Here is a 10,933-nt window from a genome sequence, read left to right as displayed (position 1 = left end):
ATCTACAATTTTATATTTAAATAGTTTTACTAGACGGGTGCATTTGCATTTATTTCGGATAATTTGTTGTGGACTGATTTTTCGTGGAAATGTCCACGTTAATTTTCGTCCAACAAAGCTACTAAGCTAAGAAATTCTTAGAATACAATAATTTCCTTTTCTAGTGTCTCTACGAGTTATGTACAATCCTGTGGCAAAATATTATTACAGTGAAACACAAGCGCCAGAAGGCAAATTATAACAGCAGAAGAAGAAGAACTTACACCGAAAGAAAGCCAACACATTTTACGCTATAAAAAAAGCATACCACAAAAACTAAATAGCCGCTGGTGGAGCAGTTGGAAGTGCCAAAAGTACAAAAGAAAAACAATTTTCAACTTAAAATTTTTATTAAAGAAAAATTAGCATTAATTTACAATTAGAAATAATTTTAGTAGTGATAAAATGCCACGGCGCCGGCTCTTATGAAATAATACAACAACAAATACGTGTATTAGTCGTGTGCAAATTTCATAACAGCACATTAGTACACTCTTAGTGTAATTCTTTTCTATTTTTCGAGAGTTTTGTTTTTTTTTTTGTTTTTTTTTTTTATATTGCTATGCATGACCGGTTTTTAAGCAGTAATTTTTTTGTTGTTGTTAATTTGCACGTTACGCTCGTTACGCGCGTCATATTGCCTTTAATGAATGTACATATAATAAAGTCGCATTGCAAGGCTGCCGGCGCATTTGCTTAAAAGGCTATAGAAATAGAAGTTTTATTTAACTTTTTGTTTTCCAACAAATGACGCCGCCCATGATTGATAAAATGTTCTGTAATTCACTAAATATATACGCTTTACACTTAAGTACATTTTCCTATTTATGTATCGGGTGTTTTTTTTAGCTGCATGAGAACTATCGATATCGATAACTATGGTTTGACAGCTGAGAGTGGCAAACTGTGTTGACGTTTCTGTTCTGTAAGGTTTGGCAAGTCAACATGAATCGTTTAACGCCAGCACAACGCTTCCAAACTGTGGAAATTTGCTTTGAAAAAAAAAAAAAATAAATAAATAAATAAATAAAATTAAAAAAAAAAAATTAAAAAAACAAAAATTAAAAAAATAAATTAAAAAAAAAAAAATCTATTCGCGCAGTTCATAGAGCGAAGTGTTGAAGGACCCGCCGAAATGTCGATTCGTCGTCGTTCTCACCTTGTTGGTCTTAGTCCTGCGACCATGGTGAAAATTTTACTTAAGGATCTTGGCTTATACATATGTCTTTAAAATACAGCTCGTGCAAGAATTGAAGCCAAATGGCCAGCGTGCGTTTGCGTCGCATTTTTACTGATTCTGCTTATTTATAATCGATTTATGGAGAAAAGTAAAGTTAAAAATTTAACTGATCGCACGGACCTTGTAATCCGTAGCCGCGGTGTACATATGCGGGATATCTTCTTAAAAAAATAAATGTCATGAAATTATCTAGCAAATTATAACAACAAAAAAAATATAGAAAAAAAAATCCTTTCAACAATTTTTCGGCTTTGTGTTATCATTTGAAGTTCTCATGCTCTTAAAAAAACACCCGCTACATAAGTACATGCATACATTACAGGTTTTTTCACAAAAGTACTGGATACATTTTCATTAAATTATGTTTTATAAATTGTCATACATTCACAAATGTATTTATTTTAAAATTTTCTATAATACAATATTAATAATTTTAATTTATTTTTATTTTTTATTTTTTTTCGTCCTCTATCTCTCTCTAGGTGCCCTTGCCAAAACCGGGAAAATCTGACGCTTCCGACTCCTCATCATCCTTTTCCACACCTATGCAATGTATACCGTTGCGCAGCATCGGCGTACCCTTGCCTTTGCCCAGCACACGCGCTGCCAACATTAACTTCAGCACCTCTTGCGAATTATTCGAGTTGACAATGTGTAGCACTTCGCGTAGCAGCTTTTCTTTGTAGGCGAAAAATTCGATTTTCATTTCATAGAAATCGAGTTCATCATGCTTGAAGCCGGAGAATTCCGTTATGCGACAATGCAAATTAGGAACTGTAGTGATGGCGGGCACAAATTGACTGCCAGGTGTTTTGCCGAGATTTTCGAATAATGCCACAGGTAATTTAAGGTCGATTAGGTATCGGTGCTTGACTTGCAGGAAACCCAAACTGATGACTATAGTATCGCCGGAACGTTGATAGGTGACACAGCTGTCCGATTCGAAATCGTCCTTTAGGTTGGTCGTATCAAAGTGCACATGATGATCTGAAGGGAGGAAAGAAAGATAAAATTGATTTCTGAATATTTTTTTCTATATAGACAAAGAAATAACGATTCAAAGAAAAACTTATACTTAGAATTAACACTTCCGTGGGACTGATTAGGTTAGATTAACTTAGACGGGCTGTGTTCTTAAAGAGGGTTCACTCGCTGATCACAGAGCCGACAATACATCAACATGTCGAGAAGTCAACTTGCTCTTTTCGCGAATCCGATCAGCCTCTCCAGCGAAACTGTGCACGATCTTATACATCCTTGAAAAAAAAGGATGCCCCAGAAATCCGAAATTCCGAATTCTTCAGAGTCCCTGAGCTGTAAGACTCAATATTTTTGGATATGCTAGTTAGTGGCGATCGCCGTAGCCGAATGGATTGGTGCATGACTAATATTCGATAATTCCCAGGAAACACTAAATGATTTCGAATAGCGATCGCCCCTCGTCTACAGGCAATGGCAAACCTCCGAGTGTATTTTTGCTGTGAAAAAAGTTGCCCATAAAAAAGAAAACAACTGTTGTTCGGAGGTGGCATGAAATTGTGCGTCCTGCATTGAATTATAATTGTTACAAAATGGTAAGTTATACACACATTCCTGCCTCTCTCCCTCTGACACGGCTCACTGCTCTCCTTAAACCTAATCACTTACTATGCAACGTTAGCCACCAGATTATTGGAGTCTATGGCAGTTGACTTTTTTGCCTGCTCATCTTTGGCGCAGTATCTAAGCATATGTCTTGGGAACCCTTCACAGTTCATTTAATGACGAAGCTGCCAAGTCAGATTACAGATTTAGACTTTATTCCATTGATTTTTAGCCGATCGGCCTTGCGAGCCAAAATATGGGTTCGCTAGTCTATCTGCTGGCCCAATAAAAGCCAAAGTTTGCATGAGCATAGATAAGTATCCCCGATATTGAGTCTGGCTAAATTCTGTTCACGACCAATTTGTCTGCAGAACATTCTCATGCAACTACCTACCTAGCAAACCTCACTGCAAGCTCATTTACGGGAAAAATCTATTTCGTAGTTGAAATAACTTCTATACGAAGATAAATTTATTGCAGAGAAGTCCAAGCTAAAAAACTGTAGTGTTAAAAAAACCTTCGTTAGACCCGATTTACACGAGGAGACATCTGGAAGGGAAACATTTTGTTCAAGGGCGAAGGACGGTCGGGGAAGAGAGAAGGGATTTTGTCTCCCATACTCGGCGACACGCTTTGCTCTTCTTATTCGTATTTCCAATCTTAAAGCAATTTTTGACAGTTGCTTCATTCGTTTTCTTCTTTTGTGGAAGAAAGTTCTAAGTTATGTGTTGGTTTTCAATCAAACGGAAGATATCAACGATGACAAACATCCGAACGCTGCTTGGGAAATGCACGATTATTTTTGCTAGTAAAGTAGGTATAATTTAAAATATATTATGGGGCATGTTTATGTTGATTTCTAATTTTTCCCTGCATTTCTAGATACTCAAGTTAATTTTAAGTTAATTATTTACATATGAAGTATTTTTAATTCAAGTATAAGAATTTATAAATATATTTCAATAAAAAAAACAACAAATTATTTATTATTTAACCAGTTTGCATTTTTCATTCATATATGTATGTATTTAAGAAACTGTTGTCGAACGCTCTCTGCTTTACATGTAAGCGCGTGCTAGAATACATCCGAACCAGACGATGCTAAAGTATTAAATGTCAAAATGTCGCGGAAACATTTTTGCCCGTGTGTACGCGAATGAAACATCAAAAGAGAATTTCCAGTGTCTCCCTTCCAGATGTCTCCTCGTGTAAATCGGGACTTACAGAGAAATCTTCGCAATAGGGGAATTCGTTATTTAAAAGTCCGACTGTAACTTAATTGCTTCAAATGTAGCGCATACCTGTACAAAGCTCTGCACAAAACTCTCACTTTTATATGGCACAAGTTGAAGCAGTTTTAGCTACCGACATAATACAAAAAGACCGACAATGCACTTTTATTGCCCTTCGCTAATCAACAGATTGCTAGAATTTCGCAACGCCTTATTTGGGCAAGCACTTTTCACTGCCACGCTGGGCTTGCCAATTTGAAGGTTTAGCAAAAAAAAAAAAAAATTTCCCAGAAAAAAATATATGATTTTTCGTCAATAAGCCGATTTTATGAGTCTTAAAAAGTGTGCTGCTTAATTTGATCTGCCATATCGCTCATTACTTCAATAGTTTCATAATTCAAAACACCAAAATGTTGAGAAAAATGTCTTCAAAGCTTCCAATTTACTATACCTCCCTAAGTAAATGTAAACAAAAACGTATTGGCATACAGTGATTAGATACCGCTAGAATTTCAATAGACAAATACAGTGGCACAGTAAAGTCTACATACCCCATTGAAAAGCGAGGTTTGGAGATTTCTGTGAACATTGTAACATTAGTATATATTCCAAACAAATCCAATCTAACAACAAACAATAAATTTTAACCAAAAAATTTTAATCCAAAAATATTTATTAACAAAAACAAACAAAATTCATTTTCCAAACACAGAAAAGTCTGCATACTTTGTAAAAAGAATGTATTTCACTTAAAAGGAAATAAAAAGACAACAGAATTAATACTTCGTGGGTCCGCCACGACTTTCTAGAACAGCATTTAATCTATTTTGCATGGAATTTACCAATAATTTTGTGTAATTATTCGAAATTAAATTCCACTCTTCAAGTAAAGCATTTTTGAGGTCCTGTTTATTTTTAATTGTCCTTTTCCTAATGCGACGATACAATTCATCCCATAAATTCTCTATGGGGTTCAAATCCGGTGACTGGGGTGGGGAATGAAGTTGATGGGACACATTATATAGTAGCCATTCTTTGACAACACCATATATACATAATGCATACATATGTATATCGTAGTGGACAACAACAGTATTAATTTTTCATTGTTGCCACATTTGGTCTTTAAATTTTACTCTTTTCATCACTGTGCAGTGCGATTACTCTGTGCTCACCAACCCACTCGCAAATTCAATTTTGCCGGCACTTTCGCACTTGACTGGAGGTAGAAATCAAAAGAGATTAACTGTACGACATTTTCACATCACTACGTTGTAAAGCAGTTTTGTTATTTTACTATTTTCAACTATTTGTTTACTAATTTTATTGCATGCTAACTGACAGCTCTTTACAATATTGAGCTCCATATGTACATATTTAGAATAATCATTCACAGCTTTAACAGCTACCTGGCAAACCAAGCGAATCATACATAATTCAGGCCACAAACGGAAACAAATCCAAACAATCGGTTAAAATTTCAACAGATTGACGCGTGAGTGGCGCAATTGGTAAACCGATCGAAAAGGGGGAAAAAATTGAGTCAACTTGCAATCGGTTGCGTGTGTGTGGCGATGTTTACGATTTTTCTCATTTTCTTGGAAATTTTGAAGTGCGCACAAGAGCGGATAAATGGCAACATTTATTCAAAAGTCAGACATCATTCTGGAATAATAAGAGAGATGAATATAAAGACAGAAATGTAAAATTAAAACCATGGGAAATTTTATTAGAAAAAGTGTGAACAAAAATCTTCCTCTCCCCTTTTCTTTTCAAGCACAAATAAATACCATAAATGACAATTATTTTTTTCCGCTTCCATATTCACTCGGCAACAACAGCGCGAAACTAAACTCGTTACAAATCCGCACGTGTGTGGCGAAATGGGTTTCCACGGATTGTTTCGATTTGTTTACTATTTGGGGCCTGCATTAGCTAAGGCAGACATATCATACGAAGGGAAAAGGAATGACAAAGTCGTGTCTGCTCTCATGACTAAACTGTAAGTGCGTAAGTTACTTGGAAAAAGAAATGAAAAGTGTTACATTGTCAATGAATATTTAAAAGTAGACTCATATCTACCATAAAAGTAAGGCATACTATGTATACTCTGAACGGTAATATTTAAAATGTAAATTCTGAAGCCTTTGTATAGCTTCACATCTTTCTTATAGCTTCTGGAACATCCATATGTATGTGGTGTGCGTAAGCATTTCGTGTTAACAAATAGTTTAAGGATGCTTCTAAATTGTGAAGACTGTAAGACGCCAGTTGATACATACATATATGCGTGACATGGAGGATACAGTCAATCGGTTGGGCTATCTACCAAAGAAATTAAATTTATCGAGCACAAACAGAAAATGAGTGATTAAATACATAAATAACTGGCGGGTACCCTTCAGTTTGGTGTTTTGTCGAGCTCCTCCTCCTATTTGTGGCGAGCGTCTGGATGTTGTTCCAAAAATCGCGGCCGCCGTAGCCGAATAGGCTGCATGACTATCATTCGGAAGTGCGAATCGAATCGAAAAGTGCGGGTCGAATCTCCGTGAATGAATTAGCAAAAGTTTATAGCGGTCGCCTCTCGGCAGGCAATAGCAAACCTTCGAGTGTGAAAATGAATGATTAGAAATGAGTATAATAATATTAAGGGAAAGACCTCTTCGAGCCGAGGTTTCAGACAGAGTGACTCGCTGACGTGTGACTTCTTTAACTTGATACTAGAAAATATCGAGCGAGCCGCAAAACTTAATCGCTCAGGCATACTTTTTTGTAAGAGCGTACAATTTCTGGCAATTATTGACATTATCGGCCTTTAAAACCGCGCTGTTAGTTATGCCTTTTCCAAAGTGGATAAAGAGGCAAAGCGAATGTGTCTGGTGGTGAACGAGGACAAAGCGAAGTACCTTTTTCCATCAAACAAACAGTCGGCGCACTGGTGTAACAGCACCCACGTCACTTTTGACAGTTATGATTTTGAGGTTTCGTTTATCCAGGAACAAACATTAACACCGATAGTAATGTCAGCCATGAAATTCTACGCAGAATCTATCTTGCCCAAAAGTGCAACTTTGGATTAAATAGGCAATACAGTAGTAAAGGCCTCTCTCAACAAACAAACTAACACTTAATAAGGCCCTCATCATGCCCGACCTAACGTAGTGCGCAGAAGAGTGGACGATGACAATATCGGATGAGACGTCCCTTGAAGTGTTTGAGAGAGACATTCTGTGTAAGATTTTTTGATCTTTGCATGTTGATAGCAGCGAGTATCGTAGGCTATAGAGCAATAAGCTGTATGAGCTTTACGACGACATAGACATAGCGCAGCGTATAAAGATCCAGTGGCTCCGCTCGCGGGGTCATGTTGTTCGAATGGATACAAACAAAGTTTTAAAAGTATTCGATTCGGTTCTAAAAGTATTCGATGCGCTACCAGCTGGTGGTATAAGAAGAAGAAAAACAGAAAATACTCCTCGGAATTTGAAAGATCAGATGTGTCCAACTGACACCGGTTAGCGCGAGAAAGAAACAACTGGCGTGCTTTGTCAAATTCGGCCAAAATCGCATAAGCGGTTATCGCGGCAATCAAGTAGAAGAAGAGAATAATAAATACTACAAAGAAGCAGAAGAATATAACAAATAGTAAAAAACTATCTTTGCCCTAATTGAGAATTTGTACTGGATTAAACGACAGCACAGCAATTAGTCAGTGAAAGGTTTAACAAACAAATCTACCAGGTGTCTTACCTATGGAATCGGATAGAGACTGTTTCCTTATTTTATAGCCAGTAGGCATTTGTTTATAAATATTCATTTTTTTCCTTATGATCTAATGAAAAGCCAAGCAAATTTAGTTAAAATGAATACACTCGTATGCAATAAAATTTCTAGTAATTTACGAAAATAAGTAGATGATTACTTTTTAAGTAATTAGGGGTAGTCAGACTTTTCAAAAAATTGGATTTTTTTTGAATTTTCGTAAAATATAATATCTTATCTTAAATTAATTGTGTGAAAATTTAACGTGAATCCGACAAATACTTTTCGAGTTATTCAACAATGAACAAAGGGCGCTCGGGGGCTCCGGAGCGTTCGAGAGCAAGTAGCTAGCAGCTGCTGCAAGCAACCGATAGCAAAACTTTTTTCGCAAAACTATGTTTTTTGAACTGGTGATCGTAAAAACCGCTTGGTAGATTTCAATACAATTTATACTGCTTTTAAAAAACATAAAAAACTCTGCCTGATCAAAGGGTTTTTTTTAATTTCGATGTTTTTAAACAGTTAATTGTTGTTTTTTTTTACGAAAATCTGAAAAATATTTCCTGAGGCAGCCATATTGTTAGTTTTGAAAAAAAGGTTCGATCAGCCAAAAGATTATCTATTAATAAAACTAATTTCTCCTGTCCGATTGATTTCAGATGAATCTCCAAGGACTTGTGAAGATGCCCCATAAGGGACTTCTGGAGAAACGGGCTCCACACAAACAGCGATAACTTTAACAATTATTATTAATTTTTTTAATTTTGCTTAAGTCAAGTCAAAACATGTTGTATTAATGCTATGTTTTTATTTTTGCAAAAAACAGTTATTGAAAATCATCATTTTTTCAGGCTTCTGACTACCCTTAAATTACCACAGTTGTGATATCCAAAATCGTGTCACACATACTTCGTAAAAGTAGTACAAATACCATATTTCAGACGTCGACTGTGAGCAAGAAATGCAATTCAATCGAGATCATTCCCTAGACATTTAACTCTACATTATCGGAACGACCCGAATTTATATCCGGCCAAGGACTGTCACTTCAGCGGCATACTCATAAAACGCATGAGGAATATTCCGTGCTGTTAAAACAACAACAACAACCACAATGTTATCAATAGCGCCAATAATTTAAAACATAATTACTGTTCTTACAGATCAATTAGATCTGATGAGCATAAATTACTACAGATAACTAGAAAAATTAGAAATTAGAAAAAGAGTTTAGAAATTCTTAAAATTCATACTCTGAAACCGAAAAGTCAAGCGGAATAGAACTCGAGATCTCATTGAGTTCTCTTAGAGTGCGGGCAATGGGAGCATCACGCGCATGCGTAAGGGTTGCGTAGAGATCTAGGAATATGAAAGTGAATGCTACGTTATAGGAATGGGCAACTAAAAACAAAAATTAACGCTGTATATCGAAATATCGAGACTTAAAATAGGTGTTCGAGATTGAATGCCTTAACAACCACCCACTGCTGTTTCGCGCAAAAATTAGACTGTTAATAAATATAAATTAAATGTACAACAAAAATGTATCACCAAAATAACCAAATAACAACTGTTTGCCTGTCTCTGCCGCAATTGGCAAGTTAGTGATCTCATCTCAATGCGGAGTGTGCAATTAAGCAATCGCGTAGTTGAAGACAAATCCGATACCAAATAAAACCATATTATAAAATAAAAATGAAATTGAAGTGCTCATAGAATGAATGAATGTACGAGTATATGTAGATATGTATATATATATATACATATGAATGTAAAAAAAATTTTGTTTTTTTCGGCAGCAGCTGATAAAAAACTTTCACATTTATATATTCCAATCTTTTAATATCACGTAACCAATTTTATTAAATCAACGCGAACAGCGAGGAGCTTAGGTTTTTCAATTTGTAGTTTTTTTATTATCTAAGCAACGAATATTCCACGGAAAAATGCAAAATTTTGTGTACTGAATTGCATACTGAGGTACATACGTACCTGTAGTAAAGTAAATAAAATGTAGAGAAATAAATTGCGAAACGGCGGAGGTAAATAAACTTTTGTAGGGTTAATATATATAAATACATACATACGCAAATGAACGCCAGGGGGTGCAAATGAATCTCGGTTTGTTTGCTTGCGAAACTCTCTGCTCTCCATGTACTTGTGAACCTCTTTATTTAACCACATATTTATATGTAAGCGTAACTATGCACATATTTACACCTCACGTATTACAGCTCGAGTTGAAAAGTTCAATTAAAATAAATTTTTTCATGCTTTGGGTTTTCGAAGGCAAGAGTTTTCAAATACTTTCGGTGACTTGAGCGCTTTAACAAATATTTATTGTATGCACTCACAAGTAATTTAATGTAGAGGCACTGTAAATGTTACGCTAATAAAATACTAAGCTATAGGACTATGAATAAGTTCGTGCGTTTTTTTTTTCGAAATTTGAAACTTTATTGACGTAAAATGGTTACAAATTTAATATTCAAAGTATTGTCCATCGCTTACTACTACTTTTTCCCATCTTTCTGGCAATTCACGGATTCCCTTTGTGAAAAATTCGGTCGGTTTTGCCGCAATCCACGAATCGATCCATTTTTTGACTTCATCGTAATTACGGAAGTGCTGGTCAGCCAGGCCATGTTGCATCGATCGGAAGAGATAGTAATCGGATGGCGCAAGGTCTGGACTATACGGCGGGTGGGGTAGGACATCCCATTTGAGCGTTTCTAAGTATGTTTTGACCACTTGTGCAACATGTGGCCGAGCATTGTCATGTTGCAAAATAACTTTGTCGTGTCTATCGGCGTATTGCGGCCGTTTTTCTCGCAGTGCTCGGCTCAAACGCATCAATTGTCGTCGGTAGACATCCCCCGTAATCGTTTCATTCGGTTTCAGTAGCTCATAATACACAACACCCAGCTGGTCCCACCAGATACACAGCATAACCTTCAGGCCATGAATATTCTGCGCCGACGTCGATGTTGAAGCATGGCCAGGGTATCCATACGTTGCCCGACGTTTTGGATTGTCGTAATGGACCCACTTTTCATCGCCAGTCACAATTCGATGC

General features: G+C 36.3%; 1 protein-coding gene across 1 annotated transcript in view; it reads right to left on the bottom strand.

Moving 5' to 3' along the window:
- Nucleotides 1–1,100: 1,100 nt before the first annotated feature.
- LOC129241714 (UPF0687 protein C20orf27 homolog) overlaps nucleotides 1,101–10,933 on the bottom strand; it is a 58,818-nt gene continuing 48,985 nt past the window's right edge. Inside the window, exon 2 of the mRNA XM_054878193.1 lies at nucleotides 1,101–2,266. Coding sequence (XP_054734168.1) covers nucleotides 1,758–2,266 — 509 coding nt within the window. The 3' untranslated portion in view covers nucleotides 1,101–1,757. The remainder of the gene's footprint in view (nucleotides 2,267–10,933) is intronic.

This window comes from Anastrepha obliqua, chromosome 3, assembly GCF_027943255.1.
Source record: "Anastrepha obliqua isolate idAnaObli1 chromosome 3, idAnaObli1_1.0, whole genome shotgun sequence".
Taxonomy (NCBI): Eukaryota; Metazoa; Arthropoda; class Insecta; order Diptera; family Tephritidae; genus Anastrepha; species Anastrepha obliqua.
Note: the sequence above shows the minus strand (reverse complement) of the source record. Positions and strands in the feature narration are given on the sequence as shown.